Raw genomic sequence first — 23,816 nt, forward strand, 5'->3', positions numbered from 1 at the left:
GATGTTGGGAGTCTAGCTTTTGAGGCATGTGAGCTTTTTCCCTTTAGTCTCTTGAGGGAATAATAATATGGTTTCCTTCAAAAAGCAGGCTCACAGGCTCTGCTCCCCACCGTGTCCCTCCCCTTGACCCCAAAGCACACACACTCTATTCCCACCCCTGTAAGCTCTCTGTGATTTTGTTTACATTTGATGAGGGCCACATAGATGTACCATATCTCAAAAACTGTACCAGAGGAAACCACGGCACCTTGAGTCGGTATTTTTATTCGTTGGTCTATACAGACGACATGGTTTTCTACTTCGTGCATTGAATGGTAGTCACAAAAACAATTTAATTATTGATAAACAGCTCTAAGAAAGAATGTTGGGAGTCACATGAATCGCTCCTCTGTTTATAAATTATGGAGTATATGAAGTGCAAAAGCTGCCTTAATGCAAGTTTTAAATCACAAATTTAAGTCTACAAGGAATCAAATGACAAATGTAAAGTGTCCCGTGTTTGTAGGAATTTCTCCTTGTATGTACTACGTCTTCTTTTGCCCCTAAGGCACTCCCATTGCCTTAATTAAAATGGCTTTGGATCTGAGAAGGCTGAGTTTCTCTACTAAAAAGGTAAACTTGACTTTGTTGATGTGATCGTTCTGTGTGAAAAGTGCAGGGCAGGGTGAGGGTCTGAAATGTGGAGGCTTTGCGTATATGTCTGATTCTCGGATGCATGGCTGTTCACATTTAATACTATAAAATATTTCTGAGAATTCTGCAATTGTATGAAATTGTCACCAAAGAGGGAACTGAGTCCATGCTTTAGAAGGAGAGAGATCTGTTGTTTAATGTTTGAAATGCATCCGTTTTTAAAGGAAGGCAATAGCATTGTTTAGCAGCATGTTTTTGTGTGAGTTTCCATCTCCAAAATGAAATAATCAGTAAGATAATAAACTCCCTTATTTAGGACAATATTCTCAGACAGTAAGCATTTAAAATCATGTATTCTCCTTTTTTTTTCAACCCTTGAATAAGTGTAATTCGTTGCTACTTTGCCTGAAAAATGAGAATCGTTTTCTTTTGAATATCATGGAATTGCCTGCCCTCTGAAACGGAAGGTTCCTGGACATGACCCCACTCACGCCTCAGGTGCTTTGTGTGGTGCTGTGACACATGATGGCCGAGGGCCTGTCGCCCCCTGGACCACTAAAGCAAGAGCCATGTTGCACTGTTACCGTGAAAACTGAATCCTCCAGTTACGTTGAAAATGATTCCCTGGGTCCCTACAGCATGGCTTTATTCAGTTCTGTACGAGGAAAAGGATAATTTAGTTTGAAAGCTTGTTTGGTTGAAATCAGATATACGGCTGTCTTTCCCTTTGTAGAATATGATCGTCTTCAGAACGCAGTGAACACGATCAGGTTTTAAAACTCGATGTCATAGTTTGGCTCGCACCCTCCAGGCTTTTGAGAGAATAACAAACACACGTCTCGGTTGCCTCCCTTACCTGCGCTCACTAACCGTGTGTCTGTACCGTGTTTCTCGTTTAGCCTGGCCAAACTGAAGCCCGAGAAGAGATGAGCAACAAACGAGAGTCCAAATGTCTTGAGAAGCACATATTGCACAGTTCTGTTCTTTGTTTTTGTTTTGTTTTTTAAACAAACAATAAATTTACTTTCAATGAATTCTCAGTGGCTCTTGACAGATTTTGTTTACGACATCAGCAGTTTTGATGGTTTCGTAACACCCACGATAATCGCTTTGGGACTTTCTGTTCTTGATGTCAAGCTTGGGGGTTTACTGCTTGACAAGGCAGAGAAGTGTTTTTTCCTCTCTTTTCTTGGCCCGTTTTCATAGTGGAAAACCAGAGTCCTCACTGCTGGTGTATTCAGAACTCACCCGCCCACACCCATCGGGCGCGAGGATGGGTGCTTTGAGAGTGCGCGATGTACCGGGCTGGTTTTGTTTGGCATGGCAGCTGGGGACACCGGCAGGTAGGGGGACAGTCTGCGGGCGATGAGGTGTGTGGGCCGGTGTGAAATGGACTTTTTGGCAGAGGTTCTTCCCTTGATGGGTTACACAGTTTAGACCAAAAAAATGGGGGGCTGGGGGCTGAGAAAACAGATATCTTTGCTCAGGGATGGCTGAACCAGCAAGTTCTTCCAGGGTGAAAAAGTAGAGCGACGTTGGCAAATAATGACCCCGAGGTTGCTGGGAGCGCAGGGAGTGAGAGTGCACGCTCTCTTATAAAAACCTTGCTGGAAGGATCTGCCAGGTGTTGTCATCACAGGTGTGAAAGCTCGTGCCGGTGGATCTCAGACCGTCCTTCCTTTAGAGCAAAGCCTTCATCCACAACCCCTTCATGCTTCATGGCCCCCTGGGATTTCGGAGAAACTGCAGAGTTAGCGCCACTTCCTGAGAATGGTAGAATTGCATCCGGCTCAAAAAGAAATGGGATGATGAAGAGGAAAGCCATGTCATAAGCGGCATTACGGTACTGGGATGGGAGCCTGTGAGAAGGATTCCCCTCCGCTCTGACCTGGGAGCGGTTGGCAGCCCGACCCGCGCACCCTCCCCGGCTGAGCAAACCCTCTGGTGCTGCCGGAAGGGAGCACACAGAACAGTGTCAGTCTGCTCACGTCAGAAATAGCAGGACGTGTGGATTTTTGCCTCGGGCCCAATTGCCCTGTGGATTAATGTGACCGGTTTCTCGTTGGCAGAATTGAATGACCTCCAGTGCAGCCTGCTGGTGATTCAGGGGACGCAGTTAAAATAAATGTGGAGAAAAATTAGGCCTACTTAATGCAACACAAGAGCAGTACTTTGTCGTGGGAAGGAGGAGCTGGAAGAGAACGGTTTTGCATACTTTTATTTGTTTTCTTGTTTGTCACCTGGACAGGGAACCGGTCCTTAATATAAGTGAGGTTTCCTCGGAATAAGTTCTGAATTTGTAAATCCGATACTTAGTATATGCTTCTTTTAATTTGAAAGGAAACAGGTTCCCGTTTTTAACAGAGGAAAGTAAGTGCCAGACTGACCTCTTAGCAAAGATGAGTCCTAGGGCAGCTGATAGCATCCCTGGTGAGGATTCTTCTGGCTGAAGCAAAGAGCCTCTGACATCTCCAGCGTGGAAACCGACTGCTGGGGGAGCCGAGGGTGCCGAGCGTGACGACCGGGCCTCGCTCAGACCTTTCCTGACGTTCTTGAACGCTGCTTTTGCAGAGACCCGCGGCCTGAATACAGAATGCAAGTGTCAAGGATGACACCTACTTTATAGTCTCTGTAAAGCAAACCTTTTCGTAAAAGAAATTTTTGACAGTTCTGAGATGCTAAGTCAATTTCAATACCAGACTGTGTAGAAAATGGCATCTTTTTTCTGCAGTTGATGTGAAAATTGAAGGCTAGTGACTATTCACTCCTTACTAACAGTGTAAATAAATACCACACACTGTTGAAAACTGCACTAGAAGACAGGCTTGGCTAACGACATCTACCACAGCATAGATTGGAAATATTCTGTCTGACTGTTTTTTGTTACCATTAGAGACTCTCTCTATATCTTTTACATTAAATATCGTGGCTCAAGTACCTGTTATTCCTAAATGGATTTTTGTCAAGCCACAAAGTATTATATAAAAGTAACTGTTTGATCCTTTCCAACAGTCTTTTAAAGAATTCACTGGGGGAGTGGCCTCTCACACAATGGAGTGTTGGATGGTTTTCTTCTGACCTATGTTTAATAATGGCCAATTGAGAAACAAGAGACGAAAACTGGGTTAGATTTCCTATCATAGTGAAATAACCTATGGTCTCCTGTGAACCTTTCTGCTTACATTTTTTCTTTTCTTTTTAGGACGGATGAGCCACCCATGCCTTAAGCTCAGGCCAGTCTCCCAAAGCTGTCTGATCCTTTCTTACTTAGGCCGGGACGTCGCTGCAGCAATTCTTTCTTCTCTCTCCTGCACCCTGATGCTGGCCCTTCCGTCCTGGATCATCTACTCTGTCCTACCCTCCGCCTTAGAGAAGAGTCTGTCTTGCCCTACCTCCCCTTCCAAGTACCCCCTCACTTTCCCATGTCCTCCTTTCTCCTTTAGCAAGCCCTGCGATCAGTTTCTACCTGCTGCCTCCGTTGTCCTGTTCTCTCTTAAACTCCCTTCAATGAAGCCTTCGTCCCCCTTGGCTCCCTAAAGCTTGTTTTCATCCGGCCACCAGCGGCCTCCCCTGCTGCGTCTTCCTGCTGTATTCGCACCCTCTCCTCGGTCCGCGGGACCCTTCGGCATGTGGCTACCTGCTCCTCTCTGATAGCACCCTGCCGGGGTCACCTTTCTCCCTGCCCACCCCGTCACTGTCTCCTTTGCCACTTCTGGACCTGCCCCCGTCCTCCAGATGTTGGAGTGCTCCAAGCTCGGGGCCTCAGTCTCCGTCTGTTTTCCTCTATTCTGCAACACAGAGCGTTTGCATTCTTAGGAAACAGAGCCTCGGGGCTCCAAAGACAGTCTGCTGGCACATGACTCCCAAATTCACATCCCCCGCTTGGGCAGCTTCTTTGAACCCTAGATCAGCAGAGGCTACCTCTTCCCCGGCGCCTGAAACCTAACGTGTGGGGAGCACACAGCTCCGGCGTTTCTCCGGATTGTTCCCCTCCGTCTTCCTTTCTCACGTAATGGCAGCTCTGGTCTCGCTGTTGGTTAGATCCAAAAGCTGGCAGTAGTCCTCGATTCCTGTTTTTCCTTATACCCCGCATTTAATCTGTTAGGTACAAACGCAAAGGCCCATTTGATCTGTTTTTGACGCATCTCTGGAACCCTCACACTTCTCAGCATCCCCAGCCCCTCCTGGATTTGGGCAGCAGTCTTAGCAGCTACACTCCCCGCCCCTGCTCTTGCTTCTCTTCTGTAGGTTCTGAACTTCGAAGCTAGAGTCACGGCACGTCCCTCCTCTCCACCCCCAGTTGGCTTGCAGGTCTCTCAGAGTGAAAGAGGAAATCCTGAGTCTCCCATTGGATGCTACAGGATCCACCCTTCCCCCCAGTCCCTCCGACCTCATTTTTTCTACTCTTTCCTCTGCTGACTTCACCCCGACCACCCCGGCCTCTCTTCCCTGAACTGCCAGGCCCACTCGAGCCTTGGACCTCACCCATCCCTCTACCAAAATAATCTTTTTGTCAGACGGTCACGGCCGGGTTCACTCTTGGACATTTAACATCTTCACTCAAGTGTCAGCTTTCAGGGGGCTTGTCCAGTACCACAAACTGTTCTCTCACCCACGGGACACCTCCTGCCCCACTTCTTGGCATTCTTTTTCTCCTTTGCACTTACCACCCCCTAACATATGATCCATCCCACTTACCTGGTTTAGTAAAATGTCGACAGTGTCAGGGACTGTTACCCCCTTTTCCCTTGTCTCAGGATTGGCTTCTGATGAAACCCAGGCTAAGATAATGTGTTTGTTGTGTGAACAGATAAAGAAAATCCATAAAATTGCTAGAGTAGGTGGTGCCAGTGCACGTGAGGAATTTCTACCTGGAGTGGTTTTGCCTGTTATAAGCAGTGACCAAACCAGGGCAGGGCTGCTTGTTCCCACCTTTGGGAGATGCAGTCGCTTCCCGAGTTGGCCTGTGACTGAGGGGATGGTCCTCAGGGAGCAAGTCTTTTCATGCTCCTAGAGCACATCATGTTCTTTGGTTTCTTGTGGAAGTGACTGTTTTCTCTGCTCTTAGTAGTCATAAATGATTTAAGGATTTTCTATTCCATCAGACTTGCAAAATAAGATGATACAGTTTCCAAGTTAAGTCCTCCTGTCGGGCAGTCCCCAGCCTTCAGTCTGGGGGTTGTATGGTTGAGGGTTCATGGGTTCAAACAAGGAGTAAGTGTCGACATTGCCCTACGGACGTCTTCCTAAGCCTCAAATGTCAGGCTCTGGGCGATGGCGTGAGATCCTGTCCCTAAAAGAAGCCAGAACCTTGGTTTTACTCTTCACAGTTCTCTGAATAGCTGCCTCAGAGAGAATTACCTGGTAGCTGACCTCCCCCTTCCGGGGACCACTCCCACCAGGTTTAGTTTACAGACTGCCCCACCCCTAGGTGGCGCTCTGGAGCTTTCCCCTTTTCCCTCCCAGCCCCACGGGGCCTGGAATGGCCCTGACCAGTGCGAGGTGTGGCTTGACCAAGATGGGGACATCTCACTTCCTTCGTTTCTCCTTCCACAATGTCTGTAACGTTTATAACTTATCTTTCCCCTGTATTGAAAACAGCGTCTCTGTTTCTCACGATCTTTTGGTTTATGTTACAATTCTGGTCCTTAAAACAAAGAAACTAAAGGAACAACTTTACATTCTCTGTCGACACAAAGGAACAGAGACTTTGAACTGAACTGACACAAGCTAACTGGAAAATATCCCCACTTTCTGTCCTAAGCTCTCTCCGTCTCTGCTCTTCCAGTTAATTTAGAGGGCTGTCCATCCGAGACCACTTCTTGGCCCTCCTTTCTGATTTTGGGGGTGACGGGCTGGTCGGTACAGCTTTAGAGAGAAGAGCATCCTTTGGCTGGCCTGCGTCCACTGACCAGGAGTAGTCACTGAGCGCTGGGGCCGGTGGACCGGCCGCCCAGAGCACTATTTTCGATGCTCCTTTAACTCCTCAGAGTCACCTTGTCACCAGGTAGGTGCTCTTTTTAGCCCCATTTTATGGATGAAGAAACTAAACCCACAGGTTGGGAGAGGTGAACTAGTTACAGAGGCCACCCAGTGGGTGAGGGCGGGGCCGCTGGGTTCGAAGGCCTGTCGCCCTTTAGGGGCAGGTTTGCACCCCTCTGCTGGACCACCCGGCCTCCTCAACCTTTTCTTGTGGGTTCTGCTGCCCCAACCCCATGTGGGAGCTGCGACGGCCGTGAAGGTCGTCCTGTGAAGTGGCCCTGCTGCTAGCCGGGAAGCGTGGAACGCAGTACCCTTGGAACCTGGCTTCTGTTCCTATTTGATCTCTGAAGCTTCTTCTCTCTGTGGTCCTCTCTCTCTCCAAAATACTTCTTAAGGACTCAGGAATTTTACTGGTAATTAAGAATTCCCAGTGGCCACATCCCCTTGCCCACAGCTGACCCTCAAACTGGACCACTAGCCCTCCTGCTCTGCTCTCTCAGGATGGTCCCCTGGTCCTGTGAAGGCTCTGGCATCCTTCCTGTTTTCACACCTCATTTCCCTTCCCTTTCTACACACCTCCGCGATGGATCCATCACTGCTGTCTGGTTTATTTTTTTCTATTAAAATAATTGTGAGGCCGTTCGTCCTTTCCTGGGAGTATGCCCTCAGCCTCGACTTCCTCTTCTTGTCCTCCGGTGGGTCTTCTGCCCCCTCCGTGTCACCCACGCCCCGTCCCTGCCGCCCACATCAGCACCTGCCCGGCCCTTGGATGCGCTCAGCCCCGGGGCCTCCGCTGGGAGGCTCTCCCGGCTCCGCGCCTCCTGCCTCGGTTCCCCCGCTCACTGTCCGTCTGGGGTCATCATCCCTGGCGTTGCCAGATTCCCACTGTTGCTTGCAGAGAGATAATTTATCTAATTCCTGCCTCTGTAACTGATTTTAGCCATCAGGAGAGGATCTCAGGTGTACTTTTGAATTCCTAGAATTTCAGGTTTCTTTTCTTTCCTTTCTAATTTTATCTCCTTTTAAAATATAATGCCAAAAACATTTTTAATTGAGAAAAATGAGAGCATCTCCTTTATCTCAGTATAGGTTGATTCTGGAACAGTTTCAGACAGGTACTCTAAGAAGAGGGCGGTTTTCCTTTGGTGTGTCTCTAGAGCCTAGCGGCAGCCGCTTGGCAACAGCAAAGCACTGACAACCGCTTGTGCAGAACGCTCTCTACTGCGCGCGCACAAGCTGTCCTAAGCACACCCGGGAAAGGCGACTCCCCTAAAATAAACCTGGTGTGATGTGTTTCCACAATCAGGTAAGTATAAATGAGCAGTAAACCTCCCGGTGGGCCATCATATTTGATAAGTAATTCTATTAAAGATGAACTGTCACGGCTCCTTTGCAAACTGGCGGGTGAGAGTGGAGAGCTGGGGCCAAAGAAGGCTTGTGAAGGGCAGTGCCTTCCCTCGATGGTGCTTCGGGCAGGGAAGGCACTTACCTGCTGGGGGGGTGCGACGTGGGCCTCTGGTCCCGATTACTTCTTTTTTGTTGTTTATTGAAGGACAGTTGATTTACAGGGCTGTGCTAGTCTCTGCTGTACAGCACAGTGACTCGGTTATACGCAGATAGACATTCATCTTTTTTATATTCTTTCCCGCTGATGACTTCTTAAGGGAACGGCCTCTTCCTCCCACCACGTCCAGTGCCCTCGCTGCCACCCCGTCAGCTGTGCTGTCGGGCGACTCGGAAGCAGGTGCGGGATGTGCAGCCATGCGTCTCACGCAGGAGTCACCTGGGCAGTGAAATGAATTCTGAGTGTTTCACTCTTGACCCGGAAAGAATTGTTTCCACCCACGAGGGGGTGGATTCTTTTCAAGTCTGTTTCGATCCTTCGGTAATTGTGAGGTGAAAGCTTTAATCCACACATTCCACGAATACTTAACTGGAGTCCTGCTCCAGGCAGGCTAGGCTCGAGGCCAGGTGCGGGGGGATTGTGTGACGGGTGTAACGGGAGCCCGAGGGGGCCCTGGGCCTCAGGAGGGGGCCTGTAGGGGTTGAGGGGGGGCTCAGAGAGCCGGGGGGCTCAGTCCGGGAGGCAGAGTCAGCCTCCCTCCAGAAGATGACCTCCAAACCGAGGTCCTACAGATGTTGTGACTTCTGTATCCGAAGGCGCTTTTTGGAGGAGAGGAGGAGTTTTCATCAGAGGGATTCAGGCGCCTTTGATGTGATCCTCAGCAAGACACACATTCCACCTGTAACCCAGCGAACACATACGCGCCAACAACTCCAGTAAACATTTTGCCGCCTGATCCCTGACCTTCCTCCTCGTGATGGGCTCTAATGCTGAGAGGCATCAGAGTATAGAGGTTGAGGGCTCTGGACTCTGAAGTTAGATGGCTCGGGGCCAACTCCCAGCTGTACCCTCAGCAGCCTTGGGTTTAGGGCAACTTTTTGAACACCTTTGTGCTTTACTTTTCTCAGTTGTAAAGTGCGGATCATAATGGTAGCTGCTTCCCAGGGTTGCTTGGAAGCTCAAGTGAGCTGGTATGTACAAAGCACTTTAGAACCCCTCCTGGCACAAAGAATGTGCTATGTAATTGCTAGCTGTTATAGTCATTATTATTGTTCGGTAATTCCATTTTCGAAAAGAATGTTGAGTCCTACCAAATCAGTTTTACATCTTTAATGGGTTGCAACACCCAATTTGAAAAATGCTGTTTAGGGGGTAGAAATCCTCTAGGTTTGCAGAGGTGTGGCGGGGGGGGGGGGCGGGGGGGGGTCTGGAGGCATTTGAGAAGCAGGGTGGCTCATCGTGAAGGACTCATGACTCAGTTAGGACCTTATCCTGAGGACACTAGGAAGCCTTTCGAGAGAAGGGCTTGATAAAATTTACATAGTTTTAGAAAATAATAATTTTTAATTTTAAAAATTAAAAGGGCTGAACCAGAGAGAATGCAGGAACTCTGTTAGTTCTCTGTTGTAAAGATCATGGTCAGAAATGGTGGTGGCCGAGGGGACAAAGATACAATATACATTTCTCAGGAGGAATGTAGGCTACTTGACTGTTCGGTTAGATATAAAAAACAAGAGAGAAAGAACAGTAAGAAATAATTCCATGTTCTGGCCTGATCAGCTGGATGGATTGTCACGTGCAGACAGGAAAACCCCGGAAGAGGATCGTATTTGTATACTTGGGGGAGAGTGACATGTTGAACCCGGTGTTTACTTATCTGCAGGTAAAAGTGGAGGCGACAGGGGCAGAGGAGGGGGAGGCCTGGCGAAGTGAAGATTTGGGAGATGAAGACAGAGGAGGTGACTCTGAGCCCGGGGCAGTATCAGTGGAGGGGCTGCCGGGGAATTGTGTGCAGGGGCAGAGGCCAGAGCTCTGAGGACCCTTCAGATGCCTGGGGGCTCAGCGTGGGGACTCAGTCGGCAGGAGGAGATGCTGGTGATCCAGGAGAGGCCGCTGCAGAGAGAGGAGGAAAACCAGAAAAGTGTGGTTGTCAAAGCCAGGGCAGGAGTACGTTTCGTTTTTAAAAATTATTTTATTTTATTATTAAAGTATAGTTTACTGTATAGTATTATATGTTACAGGATGTCAACATAGTGATTCACAATTTTTAAAGGTTCTCCATTTATAGTTATTATTCAGTATAAACTATTGACCATATTCCCCATGTCATACGGTATATCCTTTTATCCTGTCTTACACCCAATAGTTTATACCTCTTGCTCCCCTATCCCTAATTGCCTCTCCCGGCTTCCCTCTCCCTACTGGTAACCAACAGTTTGTTCTCTATGTCTGTGAGTCTGCTTCTTTAAAGAATGAAATTTTGCCATTCGCAGCAACGTGGATGGACTTGGAGGGCGTTATTTTGCTAAGTGAAATAAATCAGACTGAGAAAGACAAATACTGTGTGATATCACTTATACGTGGAATCTAAAAATACGACAGACTATGAGTGCATTTCTTACTTGTTAGAAGGATGTGCTCTCACCAGGGAGTCACAAGTGCTCACGGCCTCGGCTGCATGGGAGCTGCTGACGTCAGGAGGTGTCCCTGGACCCGTGTTGAATGGTGACCGTTGTTTCGTGCTATACTTCAGTGTCTCTTTGTGATGCCAGTACTGACAATCTCCTGACACTAGTTCTTGTTCCAAGTTAAGGATATTATATATCAACTCCTGTTTCAAGAAGCATAGCTCTTTTTCCCCCCCCCCCCAACACTCTCTACACAAGCACAGAAACCTGTGCCAGATTTCCCTGTTTTTGAGCAATAGAAATGATGTTTTTAAGTGGCATGTTAATCCCAACTGCAGATATTCACAGAGGTTTGTAGAAATTAGGATTCGAGGTATCAATTTTTTTTTTTAAGTAAGTTATTACCAAAATATAACTTGGAAGAAAGATGAGTAAAATGATGAAATGGTTTTGTTGACTGTGGGATCGCTCTTTCCTTCGAGGCGGGAGAATTTATCATCTCCTATCTCTGTCCTGTTCCCTCCTGTTGGCAGTTGTGGGGTTGCTGTGCACGTGACCCGAGCGGGTGGACCCTGGTGACTCAGGTGCTACGTGACAATAGGACCCTCCTCCACTTTTCTCTCAAAACAAGAAAAATCCTGAGGTCAGATAAATTGCTTGCTTCATCAAAGAACCAGCTTTAAAATTACCTTGTGTGAAAGATATTTTTTAAAATATTGTGACATTTAACCATTATGATACATACTCAGGGGTCCTCATTTTCAGACTGTGCTTTCCCAGGACCTACTTTCCCAAGATTCATGAGTGCTTCCATTCCTGTGGCTTCAAAAAAAAAATTTTTTTTTTATTTTTTAATAAACTGTGATTTGCAGATATCTTTGTTTTTCAAGGCAACACTGCCATGTTTTATGTTCCATCCAAGGGGATATGACGTTTTGGCTATGTTCAAGCTCTTCATGGGTTTATATACTGTTGAATTGGTATATTGAGCATGACTGTGATTTTAGCTTATTGCCCTTTCATGAAGCGTTCCTGGCTGTGCTCTGCTTATGTGCATAATTTTTAAAAAACCTTTTTATTATTTTTATATGCATTTTTGCTATCATGAATCATTCTGTGTATTCTGTACTTTATAGCCATTGCTGCATTCAAAAACATTGCAACTAGATTTCTTTCTGGAAATATATTTCCCAGGAAAGTGTCGAATTATATGTATTTCCTGCTGTGACACAATTTTGACTTCTTTTATACTTTCAGTAATAAGGTATTGTAAACTAAGTAATTTTTAAAAAGCAGAAAATGTAACTAGTTAGCTATTGTTTGGTCATAGTTAGAAACCATTACAAAGCTTTAGAAGGTTATTACTAAGATTTTAGATCTGTCTTCTCAACTTCGATGAACAAATAGAAAAAAAATTATATAACATTTTTCCTATGGAACTCTTTTCTTGAAAGGTCCCATATTTAAATATAGTTTTATCCATATGGGTCTTATTATCTTTACTGTCAAAGTTTTACACTTTTTCTCTTAGAGTAGACCCCCGTCTAGTCTGGCAAAACTCCTTTGAACATTATTTTTCTTGTGAGATGGGAGTTATATAATTCACTAAAGCAGGGTTTTCATACTGTTTCCAGATACTCTGGTCAGCAATAGAACAGGATACTTTCTTCTAGAAGTATCTTCCACTGTCCTGCATACATGCAGCTGAGCTGCAGCTGTCTAATTAGAGAGAAACACCATTAACAGCCAAATAATAAAAAGTGTGTGAAGGTGTCTCTGCTCCCCCACTGGAGAAATGCCCACGTAGCATCAAAAACAACGAGGGGAAATGAAATCATTTCTGACTCAGGGCGCGTGGTTTGCTTCTTGTTTTCTACTGAGAAGTCTTTGTCAGCTCGAATAGCAGTATTGTCCTGAATGGAGGAGGCTCCTGTTGGTGGGTTTTTTGGTTCTCATTTAGTTCTGCTCTTTCCCTCTTGGAAGGCTGCTGGCCCCATCCTGCTGTCCCTTGGCCACCATGGACCGACTGAGAGGGTGACATCTTGAAGAGAAAGTTAGTTGCTGGGAACTGTAGGACTGAACCAAGTTGAGGTATTGATGTGAAGATGGGATCCTTTCCAAAGATGTTGCAAAGAATGTAGTCTCCTTTCCTTTATTTGGGAATCTGAATGCCTGAAAGGAAACGCTCCTTCTTGCCTTCTTATCTCCGAGCTTTTATCTGTGAGAAGTTGTTTTGGTTGTAGCACAGTAACTGTGGTTAAAGGATGACGCGGCTTAGTTTTCTCTAATTTAAAAGAGGTCTGGGGCTTCCCTGGTGGCGCAGTGGTTGAGAATCCGCCTGCCGATGCAGGGGACATGGGTTCGTGCCCCGGTCCGGGAGGATCCCATGTGCCGCGGAGCGGCTGGGCCCGTGAGCCATGGCTGCTGAGCCTGCGCGTCCGGAGCCTGTGCTCCGCAACGGGAGAGGCCACAACAGTGAGAGCCCCGCGTACTGCAAATAAAAAAATAAAAATAAAAAAATAAAAAATAAAAGAGGTCTGTGAAGATTGACCATCCAAGCCTTGTATGATGGCCACAGAGCAGCAGCAATGTCACTACCTCTTTTTTACTCAGCCATCCTTAATATGTATTTCTTTATTTTTTTAATTGTGGTAAAGTACATATAACATTTACCATCTTATCCATTTGAAAAAAATAACTTTTTACATTGAGGTATAGTTAATTTACAATGGTGTGTTCGTTTCAAGTGTACAGCAAAGTGATTCTGATATTTATGTATATATTCTTTTTCAGATTTTTTTCCATTATAGATTATTATAATATACTGAGCATAGTTCCGTGTGCTATACAGTAGGTCCTTGTTGTTTACCTATTTTGTATATAGGAGTGGGTATATGTTAATCCCAACTTCCTAATATGTCTTCCCCCCCTTCATCTCCTTTGGTAACCACAACTTTGTTTTCTGTGTCTGCGAGTCTATTTCTGTTTTGTAAATGAGTTCATTTGGATCATTTTTTTAGATTCCACATAAAAATGATCTCATATGATATTTGTCTTTGTCTGACTTACTTCACTTAGTATGATGATCTGTAGGTCCATCCATGTTGCTGCAAATGGCAGTATTTCATTCTTTTTTATGGCTGAGTAACATTCCATTGTGTGTGTGTGTGTGTGTGTGTGTATACATACACAAATATATGTGTGTGTGTGTATATATATATATATATATATATATATATATTATATACCACATATGTGGTACATATCATATACCACATCTTTGTCCATTCTCCTGTCCTTGGACATTTAGGTTGCTTCCATGTCTTGGCGCCATCTCAACCATTTTCACATTGCTGTGTAACCATCACCGCAAGCCTTCCCCAGCACTCCTTTCATCTTGTAAGATGGAAACTCTGTCCCCTTTAAGCAGTAACTTCCCGTTCTCCATCCCTCACCCCTAGCAACCACCACTCTAACTTTCTTTCTGAGTTTGACTACTCAAGGTATTTCATATAAGCGGAATCACGCAGTATTTAACTTTTTTCGACCGACTTATTTCACTCAGCATAATGCCCTCAAGTCTTAAACATGTTGTAACGTGTGTCAATCGCTCCTTCCTTTCTCAGGCTGAGTCATAGTCCATTGTATGTATCCACCACGTGTTCTTCATCCATTCATCCATCCGCAGACACTTAGTTTGCATCCGCCTTTTTTGGCTGTTGTGAAGGATGCTGCTATGAACACGAGTGTCTTAACGTGTCGTTGTGTCCTCGCTGTCACTTCCTGGTGACAACTCTGAGCATCCTGTCAGAATCCTAAGCAGGAAGAAGCAGGAAGGGGAAGAGGCAGCTGCTGTTTTTTATTATGATTCTTACAAAGGGAGCCCCCTCTGTAAGGGTCTTCCCGGAAGTGCCGCCATCCACCTCGATGAGCCGGAAGTGGAGACTCACGATGATAATGAAATAGTTAATATACATGGAGTGCTGGTATGTGCCAACACCGGGAATGTATCGTCCATTTAATTCTCAAAATAAATCCGTGAGGGTGGTCGCATTTCATCCAAGAGGTTGAGTGAGTCGTCCAAGGGTAGTAAGTCACACAGCTAGTAAGAGGCAAAGCTGGGATTGTAACTCAGGAATCTGGCTCCAGTGTTAGGCTCTTGACTGCTATCTTCTGTTCCTGTTTTCAGAGGAGCTGGGGAAGATAGTTTTATCTCAACTAGGCGTATTTCCTCTCCCTACCAAATCGGGGCTCCGCTTCGATGGAGGAGGAGGAGAATGGACATGGGTAGGCAACTAGCAGAGTCTGCCCTGGAGCGCCTGCCCCTGGGAGCTGCCTCTCCGTCTCACGGTTTCTGAAGCCCGGTGGCCTCTGGCCTCTGAAATTGCAGCTGCCCCGTAGCACTGGGTTGCTGGCCACCGTAACGCTGCCGTGCCAGCCAAGCCCCACCACCGGCCAGATCATTTTGGCTGAACCCAAAAGACGGGGAGTAGAGCACAAATCCTGGAATACCTGATTATATCTACCACTTGAAGCGGTCATGGTCTCTCCAACGTCGGGAGCCTAGAGGAGCTAGCTGGAAACACAGGAGGAGGGGTTGAATACATAGATATTTTTGTTAGAAAATTGTTTCTGTTATTTACTGAGTAATGATTTCTGCCAGCAGTGCATTACCTGTTTAAAAACATCGTATTTAATCTTTGCTACTACTACTTTTTATAGTTAGTATTTTTATTATTTAATAGTGCCAATTGCCACATATCAGATAACCCACGTCTTCTTTTTTTTTTTTTTTTTTTAACAAATTTATTTATTTGGCTGCACTGGGTCTTCATTGCCGCGCGCAGGCTTTCTCTAGTTGCGGTGAGCGAGGGCTACTGTTTGTTGCAGAGCGCGGGCTCTAGACGCGCAGGCTTCAGTAGTTGTGACTTGCGGGCTCTAGAGCGCAGGCTCAGCAGTTGTGGTGCACGGGCATAGTTGCTCTGAGGCATGTGGGATCTTCCCGGACCAGGGCTCGAACCCATGTCCCCTGCATTGGCAGGCGGATTCGTAACCACTGCACCACCAGGGAAGTCCAACCCATGTCTTTCTGATTTTGGAGTAGAAGTTCTCAGTCAGTGTTCTAATGTTGATTGTACGAATTTGGTGCTTTTTTAACCCACTGATTTGTATGGATATATTCCCCCAATATTCCAGCTAGATCTTGTCTTCTGGGACTTAGATGGTCATCAGCTTTCAACCTTAACCCTCTCTGTAGAAAGAGCTTTCCTTCTTCAGTGTGGAGGAAGTAGTCCTGAAATAAATGATTGGTTAAGACCAATTACCTTCTACTATCCTTTGAATCCTCTTCTTCTTTGTAAATAATAAGGCTATCACATTGAACTTAGTTGTTTGTCTTAAACCCTAGCCCAGAAGTTCTCAACCCCCAGGAATTTGCCCCACAGGGGACTTTGGCTGTGTCTGGTGACGTATATGGTTGTCACAAGTAGGGGTGTGTGTGTGCTGGCATGTGGTGGCTGGAGGCCAGAGATGCTACTTAACAGCCTACGATGCACAAGGACCCCCTCACCCCACACACATAGGATTATCTGGCCAGCAATCTTGACAATGCCAAGGTCAAGGAACCCTGCCCAAGCTCAACTGCCGTCCAAGATGCGGTTGAGTTGTTGACCTTCAGATAAGTTTCCCTGGATGCTTTGGTGTTTTGTGTCCGATTGTCTCTGGTCCATCTATCAGCAATACGTCTCAGCCATCATTCTGTGTGGAGGACCCCTGTTTAAGAGTTAAAATTACATCGACCACTTTCGAGTATTTTACAGTCTAGTTGATGTTACGCCATTTAAGGAGCTTATGTGGTGACCTTTCTTACAGTTTACTTTGAACGTGATTTCAGTGCAATAAAGATTTTGCTTTGCTTTTAACATATAAATGAACATGAAGAACCTAAGGGGCATTCGAAGGGGTTGAGGTCAGTCTAAGAGGGAGAAGGGTATTCTGTAGTGGAAAGAACTTGGGGTTTAGAGTTTGAAGCCTTCTTTTCCCAACCCAGCTCCACCATCTCTGGCATTTAACCCATCAGCCTCAGTTTCCTGATCTCCACTTTCTTCACATTTCGTTTTAAGAACAAAATGAAAGACTGTGTATTGAAAGCTTTGTGAAATTTTAAGGTGCTGCATATCTGTCAGCTCCTGTTGATTAAGTTCTTTTCTCATGGGCTTTTCTCCCCTGAGATTAATTATTCCTGCGTTAGTTCCTAGATAAATATTCTGAGTGCCTTTGCTTAAAAAAAAAAAAAATGTATAGTTTATTTCTATCCAGAAATATGTGTGTATACATATATATGTGTGTGTGTGTATTGCCCTCAGTGAAATGAGGTTTACTAATATACCATGATTATACTAGTTTAGGCCAGACAGGTCGAACTTCAGCCCAGGAAAAGCAACATAATGATACCCTGTAACAGCTGCTGTAGCTGGGGAGACGTGGGGATTTAAACCGACTGCGATTGGTGTTGGCTCCAGTTCCAGGAGGGTTTGTTGGACAAACATGCGTGTTCTGACAGAGCCCCACTTACGCCTTGTGTTTGCCAGAGAGTCATGGAGCCTCAGACCACACAACAGGCAGTACAGACGTGACAGTTCTTAGGAGGTGGAAGTGAGTTGGGAATGAGAGGAATTCCAGGCCAGTGCACAAATCTACAAGTTCTGTATTGGAATGCTTGTTGAACTCTTTAGCCAAATAAGGGAAAATGTGGTGGTTGGCCATTTGTCAGATTTCATGTCCCCTTCCCAGGAGGGGCATGCTGATTGGAGGGGAGACCCTAAACCTGTCTCTTCCTCCTGAGCCCCTGTCATTGGATCCCTGAACCCACCCCAAGATCGTGGATCGCAGTCACCAGCTGGGTTCTTACCCACGGGTGAGTCACAAACAATACTCAGTGCTGTGCATCCTAGTGGAGTGAAGCCCCAGGACAGAAGAATAAAGAAAAGAGCCATTGCCAGGTTTTGGTGTCACACGGTCACCTTCTGTATGTGTTAGACTTGCCAGGACCCAGGTGCACTGTAAGAACACCGATTTTAACCAAGTCTGTGACCTTAGGTGCTTTGTTCTTTAAGAGGTGATGTGAGTCAGGTAGACGGTGGCTGTGGGCCCTGAGGCCTGAGGGGCAGCATTGCTCGTTGTTCTTTGTCTAAGAATTAGGTGTGGCCTCCAGCTCTTGGCAATTTGCCTGCACAGCCCCGTTGGTCAGCTCCTTAATGTTAAATCTGAATATGCAAATCAACTGAAAGATAAAAAATGAAAAGCTCTGACTCCTAATTTACTCGGCAGAGAGTATTCTCAGAAATGTGAATCATCAGAAATTGGTTCCTTTCATCGACAGAAAAAAGTGCTGACTGACACCTTAACTTTACATAATGAGATCTTTGGGGAAGTTTGAATGTTTCATAGTTTCCCCGGAGTTGTTTCCTTCCTCCCCTCCCCCAAACGGCAATGACCACGTTATCTATCTGTCTTTACCACTTTCATTTGCTCTGTAAACATAAGGATAAGAATATATTGGAGGGTGTTTTAGCTGAAACTGTAATTAGGTGTCTCGTATCAATAGTCAAAACATAGACTTTGAAGCACAATACATATTTAACTGCGGGTGAGTATTTCTGAGTCAAAAAAGATACCCTTAAGCTGTGTGTGTGTTTGCATTACTTTCTCAGCATTTATAACCCGGATGCCAGTTTGAGCCTCAGATAGGCAGATGGTAACAAATAATTAGAATTATCTTTGTTACTAAATACTCCTGACTTTGTCCTAATAGAAAAAAAAAAAAAAAGGTATGTTGTAAAGTATCATTCTATCTTTTACTTTTTCTTCTTTCAAGTGCCCTTTTATGTAGATGTGTTTTTTGACTTAGGTCTCATTAACATTTCTTATAGGAACTGCCTTTGGGGCAGTACCACTTATTAAATTGTTCTGATGCTTTAGGAAAAGGAAAACCATGGTAACCAGATATAGGGTGTGATTATTTGCCTCTAACGTGGCAAAGTGTTGGGTTTAACAAAAGAAGCTTAATACAAATGTTCCAATTGACCCTTCTCATCACTCAGGCTGCTTAGAGCTCAATCAATCTCTCATTATTATCAGAGTTATTTTAGCAAAGGCAGCAGTGATAGTATTTTTCATAATCACTCCTTGAGCCAAATGTAATTTGCAATTTGTAGTATTGTGTTATGAAACAATAATGCATTAAAATGAACAGTGCAAGAATTAGGAGTGTAGTGGTAAAGAAAGGATCCAGAGAAGTAGTTGTGGGATGGACATGGCTGATTTCAATGCCAAATTAAGCATTTAGAAAAATCAGACTTGTGTCTTGTTTTTACTATATTTAATTGTGTGTGTGTGTGTGTGTATATATATATATATATATATATATTTTTAAATCTTATATGTAATAATATATATATTATTTATTATAAAGGCAATGTAGTAGCTGGAGGGAAACAAAAAAAATTACCATATTATTTGCCTTTGCGTGTTTGGTGTTTTGAGTTAGCATAGTTTGATTACCTGCGTGGGTATATTTTGAAAAAATGAGGTATATCAAGCCTTATAAAAATCCTGTATGGAACAGTCATTACTGATTGACCCCTTTTTACAAAGAGGAATTTATTTACTACAGAAAGTATGTAGTGTGGTCCATGGACTAGCTGATGTCAGGGAAGCTTTAATATCATAATTAAGATATACCTTCACCCATCTAATGTCATTTGACTTGAATGGCTCTAAGTATAGATTATAAATATTATTTCAGAGTTATTTATATGTTCATCTTGTGTTTTGAAGGATTACTATGCTTGCTTGTTGTTGTTTTTTTTTTCCTTAAGCCTTTATATCTGGATCCCGCGCTATTTGGGGTGTGTGTGTGTGTGTGTGTGTTTGGTTTGGTTTTTAAGATCTTTGGAGTTTATGATGATTCTTATAAAGTCAAAATTGTTAATGTGCTGGGTTCAAGTTTCTTAATTGCTTTACTATTTCCTTGTCTTTATCCGTCCTGGACTCCTGCAGTGTCAGGTTACTAGGCATATCTGTGCATCCTTGATTCGATAACACAGGCTACGCAGGGGAAGAATGCACTTCTAAGGGCATTTAATGGGGGTCCTGAGAAGGATATGTTGTCCATTAAGGGAACGTCACATGTCTGAAGGCTGTTCTAGCTTGGTTAAGTAGAAGCTATATTTTCTTTAAAAAAAAAAAAAAAAGTCACTTATTTTTTTTCCTGGATGCCAGGCAACACAAATTTAGTTTATTAAATCTAATCAGACTAGCACTGATGAAAACCGTACACAATCAAATAATGATTCTCAAGTTTGCAGATTTCCTTTTAAAGAGAACCCCTGCTACACTGCGCTGACTTAAAACCGCATCCCATTTGACAAAAGCACTATCAAGTTGTCATGTACTCTTTCCGGGGCTGCTTCTCATCATGGCTGATTACCAAGATGTTTTTTGCCTAAATGGGAGCTTTCTGCTTTTCCTAATCAGCCCTCTTTTCCCTGATTGATCCAGCACTGCCAAAAGCCACTGCTGAGCAAATCGGTACACAATCATGGTAGCAATTTCTTTAAATGTCACTAACATATGGAAGATCCTGTATGGGAAGGACACATTAGAAAGGACTTTTTCCCCTCGTTTATAAAATGGAGGCTGAGGCACACACATAAAAAAGGTAGGGCCAGAAACCACGAGCACATCATCATACAAGAGAAATGCACGCAGTGACTTCTTGCTGTTTTACCCTCTGATTGGGTTTGGGCCATTTGACACGCTTCTGCTGTTGCCTGGCACGATTTGCATATATTACATAGACAGCGTTGACTTCTGGAGTGTCACTGCACTTAGAAATATTGGCAATGTCTTAAAGATGGGTATGTGGCAGTTTGTGTGATCTTTTCCAATGATTAGAATCAGTTCTTGACCTTGCGTCTGAACTCCTGGCCTTCGTGGAAAAGTTCATGCAGGAACAATGTCCCTTGGACCTCCTTGCTTCCAGCAATACAAGATTTATCTCATTGATTTCACCCAAGATGTTTTAATCAGATGCTCTCAGTATAAAAGCATAGAGTGACTGGCTGATTTGGAGGTGGCTGGGTGTGGTAATAAAGAGTCTTGGGCCGGAATTCTGGTTTTGCTGCTTACTTCCTAGATGACCTGTTAAATCACTAAATCGCCCTGTGCTTCCTGAGGTTTCCCCTAAAGAATACATACTTAATATGCCGGTTATTGGAATCAATGAAATCGAGTATACATAAATAAGAATTCAATAAATTCTAGTTAAGTGTTGTTAAGTGAACAAAAGAGTCTTCAACAGGTGCTCAGTTCTACGTGTCACTTAGGAGTGAACTTTGTGGGTCTGGGAATTTCATTTTCTCTAGGAGTGTCCAAGTTCAGACCCACCAAGGTCTCTTTTTTTTCTTTTTCTTTTTAATTATTTATTTATTTATTTTTGGCTGCATTGGGTCTTTGTTGCCACGAACAGCGGCTACTCTTCATTGCGGTGTGCGGGCTTCTCACTGTGGTGGCTTCTCTTGTTGAGCATGGGCTCTAGGTGCTGGCTTCAACAGTTGTGGCACGTGGGCTCAGTAGTTGTGGCTCGCGGGCTCTAGAGCGCAGGCTCAGTAGTTGTGGCGCATGGGCTTAGTTGCTCTGCGGCACGTGGGATCTTCCCAGACCAGGGCTCGAACCCGTGTGCCCTGCACTGGCAGACAGATTCTCAACCACTGCGCCACCAGGGAAGCCCCCACCAAGGTCTCTTAAACTCACTGAGGTGAACTGAGCTCTGTTCCTGACTCGCAAGGTGACTTTGCACAGCTCTGTATGCAGACCTCTTGGGCCTCAATTTCCTTGTCTGTCAAATGAAGACATTGGACAAGGTGACTCATCTCTAGGCTTCCATCTTCAGACATACGTGCATGTAGAGCTTCAGTGCACTTGGACAGGAGTGCACTAGAACAATCTAGCAGAGACAGACTCTGCTGTAGACTCTAGACTCTGCTAGACAGACTCTAGCAGAGACGCTTGGCTAGATTTTTATTTTCTTCAGCTAAAATTTAGAGCAGTTACGTTTTAGGGCTTTAAGGCAAAAATTAGTTCCTAAGTTCATCACCAGGGTGATGAATTAAGGGAAGTCACCGCTAGCACCAGGAACGTGGGGTAAGATTATACGAGATTTAACTGATAAAGAGCTTGTAGAGATACTTGGATCCAAAACCATTTAGGAAAAGTATCACTCAATGGGGATGCAGGAATGGCACAGGACACTGTCTTCGGTTTTGCTCTACAGGTTCTTGAACTCGGCCCGCTGGGCAGCTGGCATCTCTCAAGGATCTTTAGGGCCCTGGCACATTAGTACAGCAGGCAGTGGTCAAAGATGGGGTAGCACAATGGCTGTACCAACACATGTGTCCACCAGAAACTGGAAGCTTCCAGAAAGAGACAGCGAGTTTCTGGAGAAAGGGATGATTAAATCACGTGATGGTGCACATATGTAGAAATGAGGGGAAAACATAGGGCAGGGGATGGAGTTAGAAGACTGTGTTGACCATTACCAGTGTGGGAGTTGTTGGGTGTGGGGGGAGGGCGCAAGGCTTCTGGTAGCTGACACTGAATTTGGATTTGTGCCATTTTCACTTCTCTCCCCAGCCAAGCAGTGTCACTTAACCTATACATTTCTTAGGGTAAACAGTAAGACAAGTCTTATAGCAAAGCCCTCCTTAGACCTGAAGACCTCTGTTGAGAACTACCAGACTTCTAGGTGACATTTCTGTGAGTTATTTTGGAAGAAAATCTTATTTTAAAAATTATTTCTCAAAACTTACAAGATAATTGGTTCTAGATAGTCTGTTCATCTATTTTTAAATATGGCAGCAGATTTTTTAGACTTTCTTTTTTCCTCTATTGTGTTTTCAAATATGATATTAAGAAAAGCCCTTTCATTACAAAACCAATTTTATTTTATGTATAGCAGGATGCTGTGTGTTATCATTCAGCCTAATCTTTCCTAAAGATCTCTAATTTTAGTAGCAGTAGAAAATATAGTAAAAATAGTTCAGTGTTATTTATACCACAGAGAGAATGAGGTTAATTTGCTAAAAACCAAAATGATGGTTGAAAAGCACAAAACTCTTATCAGTTAATTTTTCATGATGGCTCTTTCTATATAAAACCAGCAGAATTTTGTTGCAATCCATTGTGACTGTTGGTTTGTTTGTTTTTTTCTTCCCGCATTCATCAACAAGTGCACATCTCGCCCATCACTCTTTGCAGTAATAATATATATGGCTGATACTGGCAGACGCAGTGATCTCATTTGTAGCGCGTCATGGTAGAACCCATTTGGCAGATTACTTGGAGATTAGCTGAATGGAAACATCGCTGTATCCTTTATGAAGAAAGCCATATGTTTAAGCAAAGTTGCAATCAATTTCACTCTGATAAGACGGGCTCATCCACTGTATCCTTCTGTGAAAGAAGTCTTCAGTGGCTTGTTGGCACTTTTTTCATAGTACCTTCTGTCTCCATGGGGCAGTACCTGTAGAGAAATTTTTCCCTTTCAATTTTTTCTCAAGCTCTCTATTTTTTTTGGTCTCTATTTTAAATAAAAGGCCATTCTACTGTATTAATGCATCCTAAGATTTGACCAAGAAGTTCTTCCAGAGGTGGCAGACATTTCTCTTTGAACATGTGTATGGGGTAGTCAGGAGGCAGTTGATGAAACTGATTCTCTGCTGCGAATGGATTTGCTTCCTGGACAAACTATTAGCACAGTGCTTTTTCAGCTATGCTGTTCCTTGGAAAATGATCCATTTGAAATTCATCTGTGGCTTTTAAAAGATAATAAAATAAGTGTAACTGATGTCCTCCAAGTTTCTAAGCATCTTGCTATTAAATGATTGTCTTCATAGGTTGATTACTGATTTCAGCTGTGAAATTGACTGTGAGTATGTGTAGCTGAAATTTTTCAATGACCTCTCCTGTCGCCCTTTGAGAAAGAATTAAGCAACTATAAATTAAGATGAACACTAGAATAGATTGGCAATTAGAGTGATGAGGAGATAGCTAATTCCTTTTTCTTTCTTTTTTTTTTTTTTTTTTTTTTTTTTGCGGTACGCGGTCCTCTCACTGTTGTGGCCTCTCCCGTTGCGGAGCACAGGCTCCGGACGCGCAGGCTCAGCGGC

At 44.4% G+C, this 23,816-nt stretch overlaps 1 protein-coding gene across 49 annotated transcripts in view; it reads left to right on the plus strand.

Annotated features, from left to right (window-relative positions):
* PARD3 (par-3 family cell polarity regulator) overlaps positions 1–23,816 on the plus strand; it is a 704,173-nt gene that overhangs the window by 438,227 nt on the left and 242,130 nt on the right. For 3 of the 49 annotated variants that reach the window (XM_067030357.1, XM_067030358.1, XM_067030359.1), the window contains one exon: positions 1,533–1,667. The exons of the other annotated variants lie outside the window; for them this stretch is intronic. In XM_067030357.1, the coding sequence (XP_066886458.1) occupies positions 1,533–1,563 (31 nt within the window). In that variant the 3' untranslated portion in view covers positions 1,564–1,667. Of the gene's footprint in view, positions 1–1,532; positions 1,668–23,816 lie in introns of those variants that run through there. 49 annotated transcript variants of the gene reach the window in all.

Source organism: Kogia breviceps, chromosome 3, assembly GCF_026419965.1.
Source record: "Kogia breviceps isolate mKogBre1 chromosome 3, mKogBre1 haplotype 1, whole genome shotgun sequence".
Taxonomy (NCBI): domain Eukaryota; kingdom Metazoa; phylum Chordata; class Mammalia; order Artiodactyla; family Physeteridae; genus Kogia; species Kogia breviceps.